This window comes from Polypterus senegalus, chromosome 6 (assembly GCF_016835505.1).
Source record: "Polypterus senegalus isolate Bchr_013 chromosome 6, ASM1683550v1, whole genome shotgun sequence".
Taxonomy (NCBI): domain Eukaryota; kingdom Metazoa; phylum Chordata; class Cladistia; order Polypteriformes; family Polypteridae; genus Polypterus; species Polypterus senegalus.
In genome coordinates, this window is record NC_053159.1 from 19,426,641 (window position 1) to 19,452,427 (window position 25,787).

General features: G+C 40.7%; 1 protein-coding gene across 4 annotated transcripts in view; it reads left to right on the top strand.

Annotated features, from left to right (window-relative positions):
• plekhm2 (pleckstrin homology domain containing, family M (with RUN domain) member 2) overlaps positions 1-25,787 on the top strand; it is a 75,882-nt gene extending 50,095 nt beyond the window's left edge. For 3 of the 4 annotated variants that reach the window (XM_039755487.1, XM_039755489.1, XM_039755490.1), the window contains 9 exons: positions 2,959-3,023; positions 5,645-5,733; positions 9,793-9,925; positions 11,619-11,809; positions 13,661-13,729; positions 18,164-18,323; positions 19,571-19,750; positions 19,876-19,995; positions 22,674-25,787. In XM_039755487.1, coding sequence (XP_039611421.1) covers positions 2,959-3,023; positions 5,645-5,733; positions 9,793-9,925; positions 11,619-11,809; positions 13,661-13,729; positions 18,164-18,323; positions 19,571-19,750; positions 19,876-19,995; positions 22,674-22,811 — 1,145 coding nt within the window. In that variant the 3' untranslated portion in view covers positions 22,812-25,787. The remainder of the gene's footprint in view (positions 1-2,958; positions 3,024-5,644; positions 5,734-9,792; positions 9,926-11,618; positions 11,810-13,660; positions 13,730-18,163; positions 18,324-19,570; positions 19,751-19,875; positions 19,996-22,673) is intronic. The other variant, XM_039755488.1, reaches the window with a different exon arrangement.

Below are 25,787 nucleotides of genomic sequence, written 5' to 3' on the forward strand. Positions count from 1 at the left end.
ACTTTGTTGATGCACCTTTGGCAGCAATTACAGCCTGAAGTCTTTTTGAATATGATGCCACAAGCTTGGCACACCTATCCTTGGCCAGTTTCGCCCATTCCTCTTTGCAGCACCTCTCACGCTCCATCAGGTTGGATGGGAAGCGTCGGTGCACAGCCATTTTAAGATCTCGCCAGAGATGTTCAATCGGATTCAAGTCTGGGCTCTGGCTGGGCCACTCAAGGACGTTCACAGAGTTGTCCTGTAGCCACTCCTTTGATATCTTGGCTGTGTGCTTAGGGTCGTTGTCCTGCTGAAAGATGAACCGTCGCCCCATTCTGAGGTCAAGAGCGCTCTGGAGCAGGTTTTCATCCAGGATGTCTCTGTACATTGCTGCAGTCATCTTTCCCTTTATCCTGACTAGTCTCCCAGTTCCTGCAGCTGAATAACATCCCCACAGCATGATGCTGCCACCACCATGCTTCACTGTAGGGATGGTATTGGCCTGGTTTCCTCCAAACGTGATGCCTGGCATTCACACCAAAGAGATCAATCTTTGTCCCATCAGACCAGAGAATTTTGTTTCTCATGGTCTGAGAGTCCTTCAGGTGCCTTTTGGCAAACTCCAGGCGGGCTGCCATGTGCCTTTTACTAAGGAGTGGCTTCCGTCTGGCCAATCTACCATACAGGCCTGATTGTTGCAGAGATGGTTGTGTTTCTGGAAGGTTCTCCTCTCTCCACAGAGGACCTCTTGAGCTCTGACAGAGTGACCATCGGGTTCTTGGTCACCTCCCTGACTAAGGCCCTTCTCCCCCGATCGCTCAGTTTAGATGGCCGGCCAGCACTAGGAAGAGTCCTGGTGGTTTAGAACTTCTTCCACTTATGGATGATGGAGGCCACTGTGCTCATTGGGACCTTCAAAGCAGCAGACATTTTTCTGTAACCTTCCCCAGATTTGTGCCTTGAGACAATCCTGTCTCGGAGGTCTACAGACAATTCCTTTGACTTCATGCTTGGTCTGTGCTCTGACATGAACTGTCAACTGTGTGACCTTCTATAGACAGGTGTGTGCCTTTCCAAATCATGTCCTATCAACTGAATTTACCACAGGTGGACTCCAATGAAGCTGCAGAAACATCTCAAGGATGATCAGGGGAAACAGGATGCACCTCAGCTCAATTTGGAGCTTCATGGCAAAGGCTGTGAATACTTATATACATGTGCTTTCTCAATTTTTTTATTTTTAATTAATTTGCAAAAATCTCAAATAAACTTTTTTCACGTTGTCATTATGGGGTGTTGTGTATAGAATTCTGAGGGAAAAAAAGGAATTTGATCCATTTTGGAATAAGGCTGTAACATAACAAAATGTGGAAAAAGTGATGCGCTGTGAATACTTCTGGATGCACTGTATGTGTCTGTGGTGGTGCAGTGGTTAGTGCTACTGTCTCAGTACTTCAGAGTCTTAAATTATATTCCTGTTCCAGACATTTTCTCTGTGGAGTTCATCCTATACTTGCATAGATTTCCTCACACATTTCAAAGACACGTTAGTTTATTTGGCAACTCTAAATGTGCCAACTAGGAATGAGGGTGAGCTTGTTCTCTGATAGATTTGTGCTTTGGCCAGGGATAACTGTTGCCTTGCAGATAATGCTACTAAGAGTGGCACTGACTGCTGCTTATCTGAACTGCATAGGTAGGTTTAAAAATGGAAAGTTGAATATATATGCTATATGTAAAAAAAAAAAAAAAGGTTTCTGAGTGTAAACAATTGCAGTGTATTCTGGTCAGTAGATTATATTTATGATGCCTATAAAAAGTATGCACCCTCTTGGAAGTTTTCATATTTTATTGTTATACACCATTGAATCACAGTGGATTTAATTTGGATTTTTTGACATTAATCGATAAAACGAGTCTTTAATGTCAAAGTGAAAACTGATCTCTGCAAAGTGGTCTAAGTTAATTATAAATATAACACACAAAGTAAACTGATCACGTGAATATTCACCCCCTTTCATATGACGCACCTAAATCATGCTTGGTCCAGCTGGTTGGTTTTATTTTTTTTTTTTTTAATTATTTTAAACATTTTATTGAATTTATTCAAATCAAATAACATTCAATACAAGCAAGTCAGGTTTTACAAAACTAGATTTGAATCAAATCAATCCCCACCCATGAAAAAGAGAGCTAGGCCAACAGAGTAAAACTTTATTAGTAGGAAAAATAAGTAAATAAATAAATAAAAATAAATAGAATAAAAAAGGGAAGATGATAATACACTTGCTCAATTTAAATGCTTATTCTTAAATGTTGTTTATTAGATCCTGCCAGTTTTTAAAAAAGTTTTTCACAGATAGTTAGTTGGTTTTAAAAGTCACAGAATTTGTTCAGTGGAGGTCACCTGTCTGGCAGTTTAATTGATTGTAGTCAGAAGTGAAGTCCACCTCATCTGAAAAAGGCCACCTTATGGTCACCTGACCTACACTATGAAAAATAATAAAGAACGCTATAAGCAACTCCATGAAAAGGGGACACAAGTCAGGGGATGGAGACAAGAAAACATTCAAATGACTGAATTTCCAGTTAAATCCAGCATTAAGAAATGTAAAGTGTATAGTACAGCTGTTAGTCTGCCTAGAGCAGCTCGTCCACAAAAACTGAGTGATCATGCAAGAAGACGACTCCCCGGGTGCTTCATCAGTTGCACCTTTATAGGAGAGTGGCAAAAAGAAAGCCATTGCTTTAAAAAAAAAGGAAATGCTTGGAGAGTTTTAAATGACACTGCACACTGATCTGTCTCCTTAAACTCTAATGAGAGAGTATATGAGTCAATTGAATGTAATTCATTTGGTTATTTGAATTTTTTATCTTTGTATCTGGTGATTTTCTAAATGGAATGGCAATATATAAAAATCTGTTAAAAGTTAAGAAATTTACAAAAACAATTTCCCTGCTTCCTTGTTTATCTAGGTGCTGCTGAGAAGCCATACACAATAGAAGAAGCGGTATCCTATAATGAGCTTGACTATATCTCGGTGAGTGTTCAGGTTTCGCCACTGCAATTGGGAAGAATCCGTTTTAATGTATGTATGCATTTACCACTTCAAAACACTTCACATCTACAGTGTACCATTGACATAGTTTAACCTCTCCTGCAATTTGATTTTGTGTGTCAAGTGTTGGGTCACAAAGTGAGCCGAAGTTTTTAAAGTATGTGAACTATGACTTTTTATTATATCCATCTCCTTACTGCTCATCCTATTTGTATGAAGAGACGTGAGCAGGTGTTTTAACTTTTCCATAACATTTTTTTCTTTACTACTTACAAACGTCCAGCTTTGCTATCTCAAGGTAATTAAAGCACACTGTAATATTATCTCTCCCAGCTAAAATGATAGACAATTAGGACAAATAACTAGTGATTTGTATAGAACTGAAATCTTATCTCTGACTTCTCTACACACGGAATATGAACAGGAACACAATAAACCAGTAACCTCCGCCCTTAAGGTGTACCTTCTTCAGAACTAACTTGTATTATAATGTATACAAAGGTGTGTCTTAAAGCAGATGATATTGAAATAAGATAAAAAAAAATAGCAAGTTCAGGCTTCAGGAACTCTGATTTTTCTCACCATTGAGAGTCTACTTGAGTTCTGTACAACTAGTAGTTTGTTTTGTCTCCTGCATATTTACAGTGCCATGCAAAGGTATTGGGGCAGCGATGACAAGCAGATTATTTGAATACCTGGCCCAGATACTGTCTGTGTGGCATTTTCATGTTCAACCTACAGTGGGTATAGAAAAGAATCACCCCCTTTTTTTTTGTGAAAACACACAAACCAATATTTTTTCCAGCTTTACTTACTCAATGCAATCTATAACATCCAAGTGAAAGATCTCACAGCTACAGCTCAGAAGAATTTAAAAAATTAAAAACTGTTTTTTACTATGAGTACGCTGGTTCACCTTTTAAATCTTATGAGGTGTGGCAGAAAAGTAATGAGACTGGCAACACTGCAAGCGATCTGGCAACGCTGCGCTCTTGTCCTTGATAGAGCACGTGTATCAGTACCCTCCCATAGCTCAGTGCGAGTTTCAACTCCTTCCGTTAACTACGTGATTTTTGTGACTGCTATTAGCGAAGTTGTGTTTTTGGTTGTGCGTCACGCAAAATGGAACAGCAGAATTTGGAGCAACGTTGTGCCATTAAATTTTGTGTTAAGCTTGGAGAATCGGCAAGTGTGACGTTTGAAAAGTTAAAACAGGTCTATGGGGAACATTCTTTATCCCGAGCTCAAGTTTTTCGCTGGCACAAATCATTTTTGGAAGGCAGAAAACACGTTGAAGATGAACACCGTTCAGGGAGGACTTCAACTTCGAAAACCAATGAAAACATCGAACGTGTGAACACTCTTGTGAGATCAGACCGTCGTTTAACATTAAGAACGTTAAGTGAACAATTAAATTTGAACAGATTTACCGTTCATCAAATTTTGACTGAACATTTGCACATGCGAAAGGTCTGTGCCAAAATGGTGCCGAAAAACTGCCCTCTCCATAACAGAATTTTTGACCTCAAAACGCATTCCTGTGGTTCCCCAGCCCCCTTATTCACCTGACCTCAGTCCGTGTGACTTTTTCCTAAACTGAAAAATGTCCTCAAAGGACGTCATTTCGGGACTTTAGAAAACCTCCAAAAGAGTGTAACAGACATGCTGAAGACCATACCGGTTGAAGACTTCCAGTGCTGCTACCAACAGTGGGAACAACGTCTCCATCGGTGTGTAGCTGCCCAAGGGAACTACTTTGAAGGGGATAACATTGATGTTTGAAAAAAATAAAAACTTTGGTAAATAAAAAATCAGTCTCATTACTTTTCTGCCACACCTCGTAGATGTTTTTGGCACAATATAATCAAGTGTGGGTGTGTGGACTGGCTGCCTTTCCAGGGTTTTTGCACTCGGTACTGTTGGAATATGGTAGACTGTAACACCTGTGACCCGGAATTGAATTATGAAAATTCAGGAGACAGTTGGACTGATGAATGAGTTTATACACAAAACAATCTAAATGCACGTGAAGAGGTGAATATAATGCCGAAATACAGTATGTCCCTTTTTGTTCTCATTATTTGTCCATGTATTTATATTGTTTTAATATTTTAGAAACAATACCACATTTGTATACAGATTTTAATTTTGTGGGCTTGTGACCTTCCTTATGTGAATGTGTGTGTGTATATATATATATATATATATATATATATATATATATATATATATATATATATATATATATATATATATATATATATTTTTTTTTTTCTCTGATAACATCTTAGTATAAAGTTTTGCATTCTGGTGGGTTTTTTTGGTTTTAAGATTATCATATGCATAATAAGTGGTAAAGTAAACGTGTCTACTTATTGCAGTTCTGTTTGTTGGATTGTATTACTAAATAATATCCAGTAGCTGTTTCCCATGTTCTGCCCTCCTGTACTGTCTGCTTTGGCTTCATAACTAAATAGTCAGATGGAAACTGCAAAATAGATTTTTTTTTTTTCCAACTGAAGTGCTGTTAGTTGACACTTTTAGCCACAATAATGGAAGTGCACTGCTGTCTGCATGATCATCCCTTCTTTCTCTCTGTGTAGGTTGGACTGGACCAGCAAACTGTCACGCTTGTTTGTACAAATCGACGGAGACAGTTCCTGCTTGATACGGCCGATGGGTCATTGACAGAGTGAGTATTATTCTTTGTGCTGTCATAACTTCATATAAGTAAAGTGACAGATTCCATCTATTTACATTGCTGAATTTGAATTATGCCTGAAATATATTGTACAAATAGTATATTCCCCTTTTATAGATGTGGATGTGATTCTGTTTGTTTTAGTTTTTTTCTGTCTGTTGTGGCCCAGTATGAGTGAGTGCACAATGTGATAAAAATATAGTGAGTTCTCCGCCAAATGTTTATTCACTTTATTGTTCTAAAAATGATCTTGGACGTATTGCAAATTCATTACTTCTTAGCAGTGTGTCCCAGCAATTTACAAATCTATGAATACCTGTTTTTGAATATAGAACCAGTTAAGGCCCATTGCACTACTTGATTTTTCCAACAGTTTGGCTTGATGACACTGTGGCCTTCCAGGACTGAACGTGATGACCCTGGCCTTATACTAACAAAACTTGCACAACACTGCTTTGATGCATATTGTTTGACTTGCAGTCAAGTTCACAAATCTGTATCAACTCTCACACTGATAGAAAGGTCAGCAACAGCAGACGACCCTCATGCTCTCGAACCACCAGTGTTGGCAAATCTCAAGGCTCCAAATCACAAAGAGTGTCTTGGAAACCAAAAACATTTAAATGACTGTCAAACTGTATTCAAATGCAGTAAGATATGAAAAGGTCACAGGGGTCTGAATACTTTTATAGTCACTGTTCCCTGTTATTTTATACTAGTGTAGATGGCCCTAGCAATCTAATGCTTAAATCTAAGTAAAGAAGCATCACTTAGTTTAAATCAATACACTCAAATGGAGTGTAACTGCAGTGCACAATACCTTCAATGTCGCTCACAACATGTCTGTCAAGGGCGTCATTCTCGACATGATCATTAGTGATGGGCATTTTGATTTATGTTACTGATTGAATTCTTCTGAACTATCCAATTAAGTGAATGAATTCATTTGATTCAGTAATAAAAACAAAACCTTTTGAGGGCCTGTTGAATGAATCGCAGGTTATTTATTTATCTAATTAGATAGATAGAACTTTATTTGTTTCCCAGTAAAAATTTAGACTTTTTACAGAAGCTCTTTAAATCCTTATACATAATTTGATACTATCCATATGTATGGTGTTCGCATCAGTACCTCGACTCAATACAAGTTAGAACCATGCAATGGGACTCTGTCTCTGTAGTTAGAACATAACGTGGCAAACGCTGACGCAGTATTGCATGATTGGCTAAGAATGTTCGAATGCTTCAGTGACGCCGCTGGATGGCCGAGTATAGTAAGTCGGTGTCGGTTTGAGCAGATAACAGTAAGTTCGGTTGGTTTTTGGAACGTTGGTTTGGTGGGGCGTACTTTCCAGGACTAACATCGTCAACTGACTTAACCCCTTCGACAGCTCCGGAACCGTAAGTAATTTAGAATGTATCGCCATTTGCTTGGTACGTCGAAAATCTGTCTTTGGACAGTTCCGTTTTGGCATCCGTCCTTCTGACATTAGTTGCCAAACTGAATAATGACAGCTGGGTATTAACAACGGTCATTATTTAAATTTTAGCTGATCTCAGATCTAAAATGACCACGGCAACATAATTATTACTCCGACTCTGATTAGAGTCATAAAATACGGTTTGTTTTGAAAATTTGTTTGCCGGAAAAAATCAAATGAGGTGCGCCGAAGAGCCGAGTTGACGTCTCGCAGTCCCGTTTAAACATGAAGCTCTTCATTACATCCGCCGAAAAGGTCTATTTTAAGCACAAATCCGTGCCATGACAACAAAATCATTTCAAGGACTTAAAATAACAAATAATTCTTTGCAGAGAAAGTATGGATTTCACAAACGTAGATTCGATCGGGCTTCCAGTCGCTTGTAAATAAATAAATGCATAGCAAGATATATATATGTGCTTAGGTCTGAGTTGTAATTTGATTATTTGGGTGGGTACCTACCTACAAGGTAACGCCTGTGGTTGGTGGGCAAGTTGGCAGACATCCGCCACTTCCTCTTAGTTGTGAGAAGCAGCTCGTAGATATGTGATACAGTGTCTGCCAAGTAATACAAAGAGTTCTCGATGTGTGTTTTTCGCTTATTGGGTCTTGTCAGGTGTACACAATTTTGCATCCACTCCGATCTTCGCATGGCGCAATGTCAGAGGCTTCACCTCAGGTGCTGACATCCAAGGTTCGATCCCAGTAAAGGAATGCAAAAGTGCGTATAGCTGACGAGCCCCACTAAGGGCAAAACAGATGTCGTGTACAGTAATCCCTCGTTTATTGCGGGAGATAGTTTCCAAGGCCGGCTGCAATAACTGAATTTCCGCAAAGTAGGGACATCATATTTATTTATTTAACATGTATTTGGACATTTTTAAACCCTCCCTGTACTGTTTACAACCCACCCTTTACTCTATTAATAACAGGGACAACTGTTACGCAATATGAAATCGGTACATAGGTTTACAGTTACTGTATAGCGAACTACACCTACCTATATATGACGTGATGGTGATGAATATGCTGTGCAGTAAAAATGATGACGATGAAGGTGATGATGACTTTTACTGCGCAGCCGATGACTGTATTTTACGTCTCTTCAGAAGGCGGTGCCATTTCCTGGGGCACCTCTTCCACGGTTGTGGAAGGTGTATCCGTAGTAGTAGTAGGAACTGGCTCTTTTTTGCGAGGCTGCAAAAACATTGTGATCGGCAGTTGCTGCTGCTGCTTCTTTTTCCGGTCGAAGAGCAGCTTGTAGGCGGTCATGACGTCGTCGACCTTGTTGCAAAATTGGACCGATCGAACCATATCGTCGTCCCATTCCTGTGACCGATCCTTAGCCAGTCTGCAGCCACAGCCGCGAACGTTCTCCCTTCCTTCAACATATCCAGAAGTTTCACCTTCTCATCGATCATCATCATTCTTCGTTGGCGTTTAGGCTCAGCACCAGCCTTGGAAGAAGGAGCACATTTGGGAGCCATTGCAGGGAGTGAAAATTGAAGCGAAGTTCAACACAAAGAAACCACAAAAAAATCACACACAGTACAGTGTAAAGTAAACCGCTTAGCGAGAAAGCTTGAAACAAAATGGCCGCGACAGAGAGAAAAGGGGAGGTGCTGTGGGATCTGGGCATCAGTCAAAGCACCAATCACGGGCCCGATTAGAAAGCGGGAAACTGTGATTTGTCGTCTCCCTCCCATGTACCAATCACAGCCCGTGTTACAATGCAATTAGTCACCGAACTTGTTTTGTTGTTCTTAGACTAGGAAATGCTACTACTATATTTAAAAACCCGCGAATCTGCGAAAAGTGAACCGCGAAGTAGCGAGGGATTACTTTACTCTTTGTATTATTTGTCAGATAGTGTATCATACATATATTTATACAGATATAGATATATTTATGTTACTGACAATGTGTGAAATCAGAGTGTGGGAAGGCCAGTGTGCTTTCTTTAAACCTGTTAATGGAATTTGTTATTTATTTACACAGTCTGTTCTTGCTCTCACTTTGCTACATTAATGAGGACAGATCAGCAGAATGTTTATTGACTTCTCCTATCATTCCTATTTTATTTCCCATATTTTTCAGTTTAAATTGTCCTTTATTAAATTTTAATGTCAGTTTATCTGTTGCCTCATTTATGCAGTATTTGCCATAGGATTCTCAAGAGCAATGGTAATGTTTGTAAGGCACCATTTGTTGGAGTGAAAACTGCTGTGCATTTTATTACCACATGCATTGCAAAATATATTCCAGCAGATGCCACATCACAAACAGTAATACTGAAAAGGCCCAACAGAGTGTAACCGCTGGAATGAAAGAAATAATCACATATTGTATAAATAGTTTTGTCACCTTGCAGTTTTACGAGTTTTCTTTCAATTATGTATGTCCATAAAATGAATCTGTATATATTTTGACTTTTTCATACATTTAAATTAAATTAAAAAGTTATGTCTGCAAATGAAAAAAGAGAAAAAAAAAAACCTTGTGGTTGGATTTTAAAGACTGCATCAGCTCTGTAGTTCTAATCTACCCACACTTTGTCTCTGTCTCCTAGGTGGCTACTTGGTGCTCTTCAGTCTGCAATGGTTAAAGGATGCCGAGAGCCACCATACCCCTCTGTCCTTACAGATGCCACCATGGAGAGACTGGCTTTGATGAAATTTGTGGCACAAGAATCTCACTGTGAGGTATATTCATATAGAATATTGAATCCTGACACTTTGTGACTTGCTAATCTGGGTAGCAGTGGAGCCTTATGTCACAGAAATACTCCACTGACATCAGCGTTCAGTTTACAGTGTTCCATGTGGATTATGGGAATTTCAATTTGTTCAAGGTAACATACACTTTGTTTGGTAGGAAAGGGTTTAGTGTATAGGATCATATAAAAGAGAAATGCTGTGGTAAGGCAGCAATAACCACTTTAACAAAGACACAACTGTACTACTTACAGTGGCCTCAACTAATACAATATTGGCACACCTCAGTTATTTTACTTCAATTAAAAGTTTGATTTTTTTGTTAATGCTTTGAACAAAAGATCAAGAGGATAAACAATAAAGACATTTATTTTATAGGCCATTTTACATTTATTTACCAAGGTGCCAATATTAATGCTGATGCTGTCTGTAAGACCAAATACATGCAGTTGGTGAGACACATGTAATCTTTGCAGAACTGAATCTACAGAATAAAAGGAAGAACCGAACACAAGCTGTCTTCCACAGCAGCATTAGAGAACAAGCCCACACTAGTTATAATGCAGAGATGGCAGGCCCTGTGGAATAGCAAACAAGTGTAACTTGTTAAGGAGTATCCCCTTTGGGAATCGGGCACATTATCAGAGTTTACTTACTTCCTGTCATATAAGTAAGAGATAATTTTGCAGATGCCTGATAGTACAATACAATACAATACAATACAGTTTATTTTTGTATAGCCCAAAATCACACAAGGAGTGCCGCAATGGGCTTTAACAGGTCCTGCCTCTTGACAGCCCCCCAGCCTTGACTCTCTAAGAACATAAGGATCAAGTCCCAAAAAAAAAACCCAGTAGGGAAAAAATAAAAGAAACCTTGGGAAAGGCAGTTCAAAGAGAGACCCCTTTCCAGGTAGTGGCGTGTAGTGGGGGTCAGTACAGTACGATACAATGCACAGAACAGAACAAATCCTCAATACAGTATAAAAATACAAATTTTTGAAGTACGTAGCAGAATTTAACAGTGGATGACATCACATAATAGGATTTGGATAGTAGTCGCCCGCCACATCTAGGTTTGACTCCCGTCTTTCTCCTGCTGCTTCTGGGATATGCCCTCCTGGGCCCCTACGACTCAGAATTGGTTTAAGCAAGCAGAAGCACGTTATGTTCAAGTTTATAGGCAGAGCTGCATAATGCTGTAGTTGTTTGCAGTGCTGCCTCACACCCGCAAGTCCTCGATTCAAATCTCAGCCCAGATGCCGTCTGTGTAGAGTTGGCACATTTTTTCACATTTTCATAGGTTTTTCTGTTTGTATCTCAGTTTTTGTTCCTTATGCCAAAGATAAGCTTTTTAACTTAATTGGCCCTTTATGAGGGCTTATGGGTACGTGTGAGTGTACCCGACAATAGAATGGTTGCCTATTCAGGTTTATTTTTCAGGGATACTGTGGCACCCACTATAGTCCTGAATGGTATTAAGTGGGTTTGATTATGCAAAGATGGATTGACTTTTGTAGATAAAAACATGTCATTCCACATTGAAAAGTGAAAACTGAGCATCTCCCTGAACTCCCAACACTTTCTGTTTTGTAGTAAGTTGTACGTTAATTCCATCAAACCCGCCCAGAAGTCAGAAGGTTAACCAGTTTGATGGGTTTTTGTTTGTTTTTTGTTTTCAGGTTGCTGAGGTTTCAATACAGCTGTATGCTTTGGTACACTGGGAGGACCCACACGATGTCACTTTAGGTCCACAGCGAGACCTGTACACAAATGTAGAGAGCAACATCAGCAAGGAGGGAGTCTTGTACTACAGGGCAGGGACGTCTTACCTGGGCAAGGAGATCTGGAAATCCTGTTACCTTGTGCTCAGGTAGCTTGACTGTTGCCACATGATATCCAATGCAAGCATATCAGTAAGGACAAAGAGTCTACATATTTCAGTTCTCTTAATACAGGTGCTGGTCATAAAATTCGAATATCACGACAAAGTTGATTTATTTCAGTAATTCCATTCAAAAAGTGAAACTTGTATATTAGATTCATTCATTACACACAGACTGATGTATTTCAAGTGTTTATTTCTTTTAATTTTGATGATTATAACTGACAACTAATGAAAGTCCCAAATTCAGTATCTCGGAAAATTTGAATATCAATTAAGACCAATGCCAAAAAAAAGATTTTTAGAAATGTTGGCCAAATGAAAGGTATGAACATGAAAAGTATGAGCAGGTACAGCACTCAATATTTAGTTGGGGCTCCTTTGGCCTGGATTACTGCAGCAATGCGGCGTGGCATGGAGTCGATCAGTCTGTGGCACTGCTCAGGTGTTATGAGAGCCCATGTTGCTCTGATAGTGGCCTTCAGCTCTTCTGAATTGTTGGGTCTGGCGTATTGCATCTTCCTCTTCACAATACCCCATAGATTTTCTATGGGGTTAAGGTCAGGCGAGTTTGCTGGCCAATCAAGAACAGGGATACCATGGTCCTTAAACCAGGTACTGGTAGCTTTGGCACTGTGTGCAGGTGCCAGGTCCTGTTGGAAAATGAAATCTGCATCTCCATAAAGTTCGTCAGCAGCAGGAAGCATGAAGTGCTCTAAAACTTCCTGGTAGATGGCTGTGTTGACCTTGGACCTCAGAAAACACAATGGACCAACACCAGCAGATGACATGGCACCCCAAACCATCACTGACTGTGGAAACTTTACACTGGACCTCAAGCAACGTGGATTCTGTGCCTCTCCTCTCTTCCTCCAGACTCTGGGACCTTGATTTCCAAAGGAAATGCAAAATTTACTAACTTTTTTAACTTTGGACCACTCGGCAGCAGTTTTGTCTTTAGTCCAGGCGAGACGCTTCTGACGCTGTCTCTTGTTCAAGAGTGGCTTGACACAAGGAATGCGACAGCTGAACCCCATGTCCTGCATACGTCTCTGAGTGGTGGTCCTTGAAGCACTGACTCCAGCTGCAGTCCACTCTTTGTGAATCTCCCCCACAGTTTTCAATGGGTTTTGTTTCACAATCCTCTCCAGGGTATAAGCGGTTATCCCTATTGCTTGTCCACTTTTTTCTACCACATCTTGTCCTTCCCTTCGCCTCTCTATTAATGTGCTGACACAGAGCTCTGTGAACAGCCAGCCTCTTTAGCAATGACCTTTTGTGTCTTGCCCTCCTTGTGCAAGGTGTCAATGGTCGTCTTTTGGACAACTGTCAAGTCAGCAGTCTTCCCCATGATTGTGTAGCCTACAGAACTCGACTGAGAGACCATTTAAAGGCTTTTGCAGGTGTTTTGAGTTAATTAGCTGATTAGATTGTGGCACCAGGTGTCTTCAATATTGAACCTTTTCACAATATTCTAATTTTCCGAGATACTGAATTTGGGACTTTCATTAGTTGTCAGTTATAATCATCAAAATTAAAAGAAATAAACATTTGAAATACATCAGTCTGTGTGTAATGAATGAATATACAAGTTTCACTTTTTTAATGGAATTACTGAAATAAATCAACTTTGTCATGATATTCGAATTTTATGACCAGCACCTGTATATTGGGATATTTCTATAATGGTAATAATGCTGATTTAGGCAAAGGTTTCACTTCTGATTCCACTCCCTCGATAATGCCCGTATTATCTCAATTTCTGTGCACAATTTGCCATTGATAAGCTGCTGTCCTTATATCGTTCATTATTCATTCTTTGATGCTTTCGTTTATCAGCAGTAATGGAATTCTGTACCAGTATCCGGACAGGACTGATGTGATACCTCTGCTCTCCATTAATATGGGGTAAGGCTGCCAGTGGGCTTTTGGTGAGCATATATTTTTATTTTGGTTGTTCGTGTGCTACCATTGTATTTCATCAAGCGTGGCTTCCAAGTGTGTTCTGTGTATGAAAGTATGGAGAAGATGGATGTGCCAGCCATAAACTGATTTAATGGGGCAAATAAGATTTCTTTTACTTAAACCTGTCCTGGGACGTCTGCTGCTAACTTTAACAAAACAATACCATACTGGCTAGTGTGCTCTTTCAGTGTTTCTTACAAAATATAGCTTGGATCAATACATTATTTTCGTGCACCTGTACCTTCCAGATAAGGTGCGTTCACAATACAATCAATTGAAATCGTAGACAGGTGATCCTTATTGAACTAATCGGGCGACTACTAAAGCCAATTGGCTGCACCAGTGTGTGTGTCTTGTTCAAGGGGATGAACACTTGTGTGATCAGTTATTTAGTGCTTTATATTTGTAATTAATTTAGACCACTTTGCAGAGGTCATTTTTCACTTTGACATTAAAGAGTCCTTTTCTGCTGATTGTTGTCAAAAAGCCAAATTAAAACACTGTGATGTAATGTTGTATAACGATAAAATGTGAAAGCTTTCAGAATTGTGGGGCAGAGACGGGTAGTGCTTTTTATACGCGCTGTACATCAATCTGATAGATTGGATCCATGTAGACCATCCTTAATTAATAATTTAAAAACCGCTGATGTTCCCTTACATAAAAAAAAAAAAAACTTGCTTACCAGTTAGTGTGGTAGCCTGAGAATTGTGTCATCAAACCAAATTATTTGTCAGAACAGATCCACACTTTAACAGTTGTGATGTTTTTCTTAAATAAGAGACCTTCACAATTCAAAAAAGGTTTGGGGACCGTCCCCGTGTATTGTCCAAAGGACAAAGAAAAGTAGGCTTTCTGAGGATCAAGAATGGTATGTAATTGACAATTGTGGTACAGTAAAATGGCATTTTTATACAGTAACAAAACAAAATGGAGACAGGAAGTGAGTTGGCAAGAGATGACGTCAAACCTGTGGGACAGAAGCGACGTCATCGAGGAGGAACCGGAAGTGATGTGGTATGGATAGCGATGTCATCAGGAGGGGCCAGACGATACGTCACTGGAGTTGGACGGAAGTGACGTCTCGGCGGCCATCTTTGATCTCCTCTCGAATGGGTTTATTTTTCTTCCTTTTTTCTGATGAGAAGAAAGAGAGAGAGAGACATCGTTACTGCATATCAACCCTTCATCTCACGTGATTTCACTCACCTTTGAGCTTACCAACTGTCTCCTAAGCGCACGTTCAAGATAGAAGCACTTCACTGATTCCTGTGGTGACGCAGTGACATCAGTGTCTTCATGGAGGCAATATCAGCTATGACTTTTATCCTGTTAAGAAACGTGAATATGTAGATTACATATAAATAGCTCAGATACTCAACATTAGCCTGCTATTGACTCACGTCATTTTAAAATGTAATTTTGACCACTGTTTGCTCACATAAAACTCTCAGTTTCCAATTTATTCCATAGCATTAGCATGTTAGCCTCAAAGCTTTTTGTTTGTTGTGTCAAAGCCATTGCAAATTCTTCCTATATCTGTGTGTGTTATTTGTGACATCACATTGCTTATTTCACGATAAAACATTTTTTGCCTTAATTTTGTTTTGGTTTCTGATGAAAAAAATAAAAAGCAGTGACTAATAGTATTGTTTTGCTCACACTGACTGGTTTAGTGTTATTCGACTTTGTCACAGTAAAACCCAACATGGTGGCGTCAATTCCTGACGTAGCCCACATTTTATGACAGCATAGTGGCACCTCATCCTCATCTTCAATTCATTCCTTTGTGACAGTTGTTTGTTACTTGAAGATTTACTAGAATTACTGATGTAGTTTTGACACCATCAGTTGTTGTTCTCAAAAATGTACAGTTGCAAGACAGGATTTTCAATACCTCAGGGACTGAAAGCAAAGTAGAGTCAGTTGAATATGGGGGTCCAACATCAGACTCAGACCAAGTCCTAGTATACACTAATGAATACGTTTGAAAATGCTATTCTAGATGGAGTTTTCTGATCATTTTCTAAATGTTTGTCCTCTACTCTGAAATGACAAAAAAAAGTAAATCTTTCCTATTAGACAAAGCATGGTTTATCATGTATGAGCGATGTTTAATTAGAGGGGCATAGTGGCTCTGACGCAAAGGATCTGTGCCAGTATCTGGAAGGTTGCTGGTTTGAATCCCTGTTACTGCTGTGATGGACAGCCGGGTCCCATGCCCGGCCGGGACGCCCCTGCTGCATATGTTCCGGGGGAGCCACCATGGACAGCTCCGTACCTCCAACGGGACGCTTGGTGGCAGCCTCCCTGGCCGATGTTCGTTTCCCAGTCTCCCGCGTAGCTCCATGGGACATGGAGTCCTACACAGCCTGGTTGGGAGACGGGTGGCCGCTAGGGGGTGCTGTCGAGACTCAACAACCCGGCAGCCCCACCCGGAGGTGCAATTGGGACCAGCTGGTCAAGCACCTGGAACACTTCCGGGTGGGCTATAAAACGGCCAGCCTCCACCTCTAAGGGGTCAGAGTCGGGTGGAGGAGGACAAGGTTGCCTGAGAGGAGTGGTGGTGCAAGGTGGAGAGTTGTTGGTGTTGTTTTAGTGCTTTTGGGACTGTGTATTGCCTGTGGGTCACGGGGAAGACGTGCACCCACGGGTGAATAAAAATAAAAAGCCTGTCTGCGTAGTCTGTGCCGGGTCGGGCGCTATATAGCGTCTTTCACGCTGCCAAAAGAGACTCTGCTGGACACTTGAGCAAGGCCCTTAACCTGCATTTGCTCCAGGGGCACTGTACAGTGACTGACCCTGCATTCTGACCCCAAGTGGAATTTGAAAACTAACAAATTCCTAGTACAAGAAATTGTGTAAGGCGAAATAAAGAACAAGAACAAAACTTAAGTTAAACAAAATGGCTAAATAACAAGGGAAAACAAACTAGACTTCTTTGTTGGCAAAGACAATAAAAGACTACAAGCAAGTATTGTATAAGGCGGAAAATACAGTAGACTGTGCGTCATGTTAAAATAAATATATCCCGATACAGTTAGGACAGGACTATCTTCACAGAGAAGATGTGACCACAGAGGGCATTATCACCGCAAAACTGAAGTCAGTGCATCATGACATGACAATTCTAAATCGGCCATTTTGAAACCGTTAATTTACCAAATTCATACTGCTACACAAAACCTGCACATTGGAGAGCGTTTTCAAAAAGGTTTCGATGATCAGAAATGTTGTTTCAAACGATCCAAAGTGAATAAAAAGCTACATTTTTTTAAGTTTATTAGTCTCAATGACATCCAAGTCTCAAGTTCTCCATCTTTGATTCAAATATCACTACATCGATACTTCATCAAAAAACAACTGTATACTTCACATTAAATTTTGTGTGAAAATTCACATTTTTCATATACATATCTCTCTCTTATATAAAAAAAGAGAGGATGAGACAAAACTTTTTAGCCTGGGATGAGACAAGACTTTTTCAGAGAGATAATTTCATGTCTCGAGACGAGACTTTGAGCCAAGAGATTTAACCAAACCCAGGGCTGGAAATAAAAGACAAAGAGTAGATGACAAAGTAGAACATTGTAAAGAATTCAAAAACGTTGACGTGATGCACGTGTAGAGCAGGTTAGAGACAATGGAAGTACTAAAATTCGAAAGTCTCAAAAAAAAATAATAGTAAAGATCGCATTAGCACAAGCAAATGGAAATTATTACTCGGTGAAATAACAGAATAGCGAAAAGAGATTGAATGTATGGACATAGGTGATATGACAGAAGTATGTAGATATTGTTCGGCTTTAAACCTTAAGTTGCAGACTTGCAGATCGTCTAATTTGTGTTGCCATCAGGGAAAAGTAGCGTTTCTTCCCAATAAAGAGGCATATCTGCGAGAATTAAAAGATTTGTTGTTTGGTGAAAGTGAAATCCACATACTGTACGTGAGCAGTAGAGACACAAAGTGGCTGGCGCGTAGCGCAGGCCAGGGGGTTGGCTAGCGAATCGAGCAGGGAGCAAAGCCCCCTAGTATTTAGTAAAACAAATGTTGTAATGCTAATTTATGTGGAATTTATGCTAAGAAATGAAAGTAGGCAGTGAAGTGATCTGCCGCAGTCTTCGTTTCAGGCCGAAGGCCTGCTTCTCCTAAGTCACTTTGAACATTCCACGTGGAGAAAACAGACTGGCGAGGCAAATCATAATAGTAGGAATCAAGGAAGAACACAGCCATTTAGAAATTGTTTGGGAGACACATTCTTATGCAGTTACCCATCGCTTCTGTTCCAAATGCCAGTTGTATGCCCAGTATTTCACACATATGACAACCCGCTCAGGGTTACATCAAATAGAATCACATTTTTTTTTTTCTTTCAGTGGTGAGCAGTGTGGTGGATGCCGGCGCTCAAATACCACCGAGCGGCCACATTCCTTTCAAGTGATCCTTACAGACCGGCCGGCACTGGAGCTCAGTGCAGACAATGAAGAGGACATGGCAGGGTGGATGCAGCACCTCTGCCAGTCTGTATCGAAAGGGGTAAGTTAGCCACCTGTCCCCCAAATGGACATGTACTCATTGCCTTTCTTTTTTTTCCTCTGCCTCTGGTACATACAAAGATGATTTGCCTCCAGGTAATTTGTGCCGTGTGTAGTCTGTTGACGTCTTAAACACCATTGTTGGTCTCCACGTTTGTATTATAGCCTATGAGTTGGCATAATACATCATTCTCAAATCTGCCTAATTCAATTCAGGGTCATGAGTACCAGAGGCTGCCCTTAGTCACTTCAGGTGTCTGTCAAGAAACAGCCCTTGGACAGGCCACCACTCCGTCACGAGCCCTACTCACACTCCTATCCAGCAGTGACATAATTATTAATTTTTTGAATATGCTTTTCTATGCCATATGATAATTTAGTTTTAGTGTACCTTATGCAGAGTGTTACAGGGTTAGGGTTAAATGAATTAAATGTACATGAAGTTAACACTGCATCAGGCACCACTTCATAAATACTCCAGTAGGTTAAGAGCTGCAGACTGGGATGGCCATGTTTTATTGTTGAACATTGTTGTCATGCTCTTCATCTAATCACTAATCACCAATGCATTATGGGTTAGTCATCCTAGAAGGGTTCACTACCATCACTTCACGATTGTTTCATGTAATCGCTTCAGAATTTATTCATGTTAACTGGAATTTGCCATACTCTGGAAACCTGTGGATCTAAACACCTCGCACTCTAAGAGAGCCACTAGAGCCCTTCACTATGGGAAACAGGCCTGCAGGCCTCTGGACATCTTTTGATGTGCATTACACATAAACTTGGCTGGCTTTAGAGATCAAAGTGACTCTTCTGACCAGATTTAATTTTTCCCACTCGCCAGTGACCTGCAGCTTGTGTTTTCAGCCCACACCTTATTTTATAATATTTTAAATGCTTGTTTATTAAACCAGGTCCACAAAATGGATGGCTGGATTTTCAGTTTCAAGTGCATTCTTTGAAAGTTTTTATAGTTTCATAGCCATCAATTTTTCACCATCTAATGGCTTACTGAGTTTTGTGGTGCCATCATAGAACAGAACGGTATGACACAAATCATACATTGTGAGTTTAAAATAAAACAACAAATACATGGATGGAAAGCTCTATTTATTCTGCAAAATGTTATCTTGTATTGTGTAATCTTCGGTAAAGTCGCACACCTTCCAGCTGCTTTGTGCTTCACTTCTGTCTTTGTGAGTGCAGTTCGCACTTACACTCTAGTCTGCCTATTTTCTGTTTCAGATCATTCCCCAAGGTGTTACACCCACTCCTTGCATCCCCTGCTGCCTCGTGCAGACAGACAAAAAACTCTTCACCTGCCACGAAGACTGCCAGACCAGCTTTTTCCGATTCTTAGGAGGTGCTGATCTGACAGACGTCAAAGCCATTTGCACAGAGCCCAACAAAGAATACTGCATAATTGTGAGTCATATGGAGATGTTAGATCTGTATGGTGTGTTGTGGTTACCATGGCTTTCTCATCGCTGTCTTATTTTTCTTAAATTATTTGTCAACCTGGCCTCATTGAAATCCTCATTTTATTTTAGGAGTTTGCCGAGGACAGAAAGCAGCAGTTCTTGCCCCCATGGGTCTTATATTTCAGTTGCACAGCAGAGTTGGACCGGTTTCTCTTTACTCTGGAAACAGCATGGCAGCAGATTTTTCAGGTGAGGAGTCGGAAAGGTTGGAAGAGTAGAGCTGGGATATTCTTAAGGTTCTGCCGCCTTCTTATGGCTTTGAATCTCATTGGCCAGACTCGGCTTTTTGTGTCTCATTTAGCCTCGCTGATGTTGTAATTCTAGAAATCTGCTTTTCTAGTTCTTCTTTTTTCTCTTCTACATTTCCATCTAAATTTCCCACATATGCTGTTTGGTGCAAATAGTTTAATAGGAACTAAAATTTTGATCAAGAATGAAGAGAAATGAACTGTACAAAAAGCGTTTGTTTTTTAAAACTTGTTTTGTTAATGTGCAATGAGAAATGGGGAAAATGTCCAAAATGAGAATTCAGAAACAGGCTATAAAACAAACATGTGCAATATCTATCTATCTATCTATCTATCTATCTATCTATCTATCTATCTATCTATCTATCTATCTATCTATCTATCTATCTATCTATCTATCTATCTATACTGCTCAAAAGAATTAAAGGAACACTTTTTAATCAGAGTATAGCATAAAGTCAATGAAACTTATGGGATATTAATCTGGTCAGTTAAGTAGCAGAGGGGGTTGTTAATCAGTTTCAGCTGCTGTGGTGTTAATGAAATTAACAACAGATGCACTAGAGGGGCAACAATGAGATGACCCCCAAACCAGGAATGGTTTAACAGGTGGAGGCCACTGACATTTTTCCCTCCTCATCTTTTCTGACTGTTTCTTCACTAGTTTTGCATTTGGCTACAGTCAGTGTCACTACTGGTACCATGAGGCGATACCTGGACCCTACAGAGGTTGCACAGGTAGTCCAACTTCTCCAGGATGGCACATCAATACGTGTCATTGCCAGAAGGTTTGCTGTGTCTCCCTGCACAGTCTCAAGGGCATGGAGGAGATTCTAGGAGACAGGCAGTTACTCTAGGAGAGCTGGAGAGGGCCATAGAAGGTCCATAACCCATCAGCAGGACCAGTATCTGCTCCTTTGGGCAAGGAGGAACAGGATGAGCACTGCCAGAGCCCTACAAAATGACCTCCAGCACGCCTCTGGTGTGAATGTCTCTGACCAAACAACCAGAAAGACTTCATGAGGGTGACCCAAGGGCCCCATGTCCTCTAATGGGCCCTGAGCTCACTGCCCAGCAGCATGCAGCTCGATTGGCATTCGCCATAGAATACCAGAATTGGCAGATGCACCACTGGTGCCCTGTGCTTTTACAGATGAGAGCAGGTTCACCCTGAGCACGTGACAGAAGTGAAAGGGTCTGGAGAAGCCATGGAGAACATTATGCTGCCTGTAACATCATTCAGCATGAGCAGTTTGGTGGTGGGTTAATGATTGTCTGGGGAGGCATATCCATGGAGGGTCACACAGACCGCTACAGGCTTGACAAAGGCACCTTGGCTGCCATTAGGTATCAGGATGAAATCCTTGGACCCATTGTCAGACCCTATGCTGGTACAGTGGCTCCTGGTGCACGACAATTCCTGGCCTCATGTGGTGAGAGTATGCAGGCAGTTCCTGGAGGATGAAGGAATTGATACCATTGACTGGCCACCACACTTTCCTGACCTAAATCCAATAGAACACCTCTGGAACATTATGTTTTGGTCCATCCAATGCCACCAGGTTGCACCTCAGACTGTCCAGGAGCTCAGTGATGCCCTGGTCCAGATCTGGGAGGAGATCCCCCACAACACCATCTGTCATCTCATTAGAAGCATGCACCGATGTTGTCAGGCATGTATACAAGAACACAGGGGCCATACAAAGTGCTGCGTACAATTTTGAGTTGCTGCAATGAAATTTTGGCAAAATGGACTAGCCTGCCACATAATTTTTTGACTCTGATTTTTGGGGCGTCTTTGAATTCAGGGCTCTGTAGGTTGATCATTTTCATTTCCATCAAACGATGTGGCATCCTTTCGTTCCTAACACATTACCCAGTCTATATCAGTATAGATATCCTGGAGGATTTCTTTTTCCCATTGAGATCTGAAGTGTTTTCAAAGTGTTCCTTTAATTTTTTTGAGCAGTTTATCTATTACATAGTGCCTTTCCTATCTATCTATCTATCTATCCATTCCTTTCATATCTATCTATCACATTTGTAACTGTAAGGGCGTTCCTGTGGACGTCATTCTGATGTGTAGCCCCTAAACATCACTGCAGACCAGGTACATCCCTTTATGGCAATGGCATTCCCCAGTGGAAGTGTCATCATTCAGCAGGATAATGTGCCCTTCCACAATGTATGAATTGTTCAGGAATGGTTTGAGGAACATGATGAAGAGTTTGTGGTGTTGCTCTGGTCTCCAAATTCCAGTTGAACATCTGTGGGATGTGTTGGAACATCAAATGTGATCTGCGGCTGCTTCACCTCGAAGTAGAGGATCTGCTGCTAATGCCCTAGTGCCAGATACCACTGAACACCTTCAGAGGTCTTTAAAAATCCATGCCTCAACAGATCGGAGCTGGTTTGGCAGCACATGGAGGGGCAACAGCATATTAGGCAGGTGGTCGTAATGTTTTGGCTCACCAGTTTACACATGTATCTTCTAAAATCCAGAGTATGGCGATAACTTGAATACTTTTGCAGAGAACTGTAAATATGGGTGTATTGGTGTCTTTTGCATTTCTTTTTCAGGTCACCAACACTTTTTTTCCTTTTTTTTCCTTCCAATAGGTTGCATTGCCACGCCGCATTGTCATGGACACAATGCTCCAAAAGAAGTGCCAGGATGCCCTTTGTCTGATACGAAGTGCGTGGCAGAGAAGTGACAGTCTATGGCGTGGCCGAGCCGAGCGAGACCCCTGGTGCTGAGATCAGATGCCTTGGCCTTCCCGGGCATGGTACACACACATTAACAGAATGAGAAACTCTACGACTTTAGAGCTATGGATGCAGAGCATCCTCCTGCATTTCTGCCCTCCTGCACTTTTATCTCCATACCTTCAGTGGTGTAAGTTTACACAATGTATGAGACGTGTAGCAAATGGCAGGAAGAATGTAAAGGAGGCAAAAGAACATTTCCTGATTCTGATTTTGTTTTGTTTTTGGGACTTTGGGATGCTTCCAAGTGTAAGGCCCATATACAGGGTCCTTGTCCCAGTTTCTATTTCGCTTGTGCTGCTAAATGTTTTTGCCTTCGTTGTTTAACATCGAGCTGAATTTCTGCTGCCAGCTGAATATAAATGAAGTGCACTGGAGATGGGCACGGTGACTGTGCGTCCTAATGGAGTTTTGCGTGAAGTGTTGAGCAGGAGCAGGCATTCGGCGCCTCCTCTGAGCAACACACCACTCCACACTACTTGTCCTTACCTCATAAAGCATCGAGACTAACCAAGACGTTTGTGCCCTAACCCCCTTTCCACTTAGGAGAGTGGCTGCCAGTGAACACTGGACTGTTTAACGTTTCACTTTGGCTACCTGGAGGTCATTTACAATGCACAACAGCATGGTCTTTTTGTAGGTCTGGCCAGTGATGCAGATATCTAAAGCATTAAACACACAAAAAAAAAAAATTTTTGCTCCCCTGTCAGAGTTTATTTTGCAGCTGAGTCTTTACTAAATAAACTGTCGCAACAGATAGCATGGAACTTCTTGTGGCGTGATATGCAGAATTTGAAGAAGAACGTCTGTTAATAGCTGCTCTGCATCAGTGCACTTGTGCGGATGTGGCTGGGCCGGAGATCGGGGACTTTGAATTGAACAGGTACAGCGGATTGCAGGTACTTTTTGCACATTGAATGTTACAATCAGTCGTTTTTGTGTCCACCCATCACTGAATGGTTGTAATGACACCAAAGTTAACCTCTCTGAGGCTTAAAAGTAATAGAATGTGACAGATATGAAGCAACTCTAAACTGTTCAATTGAATGAACTGTAAGACGATTTCATTGTCCCAGGCAATCATTGAGGACTGGGAATACCAATGGAAAATACTGTAAAATGGCAGCTTTTGCTATTGAAATGGCGGTCCTGGTGAAATTCACTGATGGGATTTACAGATCAAAAGTATTGGCACCCTTCCACTATTTTAAAAGAGGAACCACTAATTTCCTTGAAATAAGTTGAAATTGACAAAAATAATGGGCATCCACTATTCTTTATTACATAGAGCAGACTCGGCTTTTGATTTAGTTCGTACTTATTTACGGACAACTTATTTTAACAAGTTAGGCAATGTGTGCATGGGGTGGTGTTTGGTGACTAAGTTAACTGATCTGGCAACTGGAGCATTTCACACTTTTATTCACTTCTTCAATTATTACATTTTTGTTAATTAAATAGTTTTGCAACAATATAAGAGTAATATTCCAAAGTAATATCGACCTGCGGCCCTCCAGGACCAAAGTTGCCCACCCCTGACCTAGAAGGTCTTTGAGAAGTGGTGTCTTTTACCACGTTGCCTACTTTCACTCAGACGATGACAGATGGCACGATTTCAAACCATTGTGCCTTGATCTTGGAGGTCAGCCCGAGTCTATCTTGATGTTTTCCTTGATTCTTTTCTCCACCATTCAAACTATCCATCTGCTCAATCTGGTGTCAAGTTTGCCCTTAGCAGCCATGTTCAGGGAGGTCGGCTGTAGTCCCAAGGACCTTAGACGTCTTGGTACCATCAGCTGCCGTGGTCACACTAACATGAAGCTCTTTGGAGATGGCTGTGAAGCTTTTACCTCGTCCGTTACTTTCTTCCTTTCCTCCTCAGGCCACTGTTTGCTTTTCCTTCTCTTATCCAAGTTCAGTGTGAGGCCCACAATGACACAACCGAGTGATGGTTAAGACTGACCACACTTGTGATACAAATCTGAGCAATTAGTCTGCTTGAGCTGTCACTCCAATCTGATTATGTCTTTTAACTTCTGAGTGGTCTTAATAATTTTGCACATGTCATTTTAATTTTGTTGAAATATCATATTAAGTCCTAAATCAAAAGCAGTGTCTTCTCTATGAAATCTGGAATAATGAATGGTGGATGCTAATTACTTTTATCAGTTTCAGCTTATTGCATAGAAAATTGTGATTCTTTTTTAAATAGTGGAAGGGTACAAATACTTGAAGCTGCTTCTGTACCAATAAAGCCTTTGTGATTTTTTTTAAGCAAGGATTTCAAAGTGACTGACAAGTGATTGACTCTCAATTCTATAATTTGAGATGCTGATATTTTGGTTGTTTCACTGTATTACTAAAGGATGGCTGCTTGGCTGAGGTTGCTAGATGTGTACTTCTCAATATCTCCTATATATATATATATATATATATATATATATATATATATATATATATATCTCACCTAAAGCACTGACAGTTAATGTAAAGTGGATCCAGCATTCATTAACAAGGTAATGGATATTTTAAATCCTTAATGATCAGATCTAGTGTACGGTTAAGCTTCACACTGTATTTTGCCAAAGTATTCCTAAAAATGACTTTGCTGGTGTACTCATGCTAGTAAGGTGTCCATTTTATGGCATTGTTTACATCAAACAACATTATCAGTTTATTAAGTACTAGCTGTCCCCCGTGTAGTTGTGAAATAAGACAAACTTTAAAAATCAATAAACAGGTATCGCTAGCTAAGTGGAGACAAGATACGCTCCAAAACGTGGCCAGAGGTGGAGCGACTCAAACAGAGGCTGGCGAGTGATTGAGTGAGGAGGGTCCTGCCTGACCTCCCGCTTCCCCTTACCCTCGGCCCGCAGCCTCTCTCTCGGATTAGCGCAAATAAATCACTCCTACAAGCGAATTGTGATACTTAGCGCGAAGACAGAAGCAAATTATACAAAAAAAAAA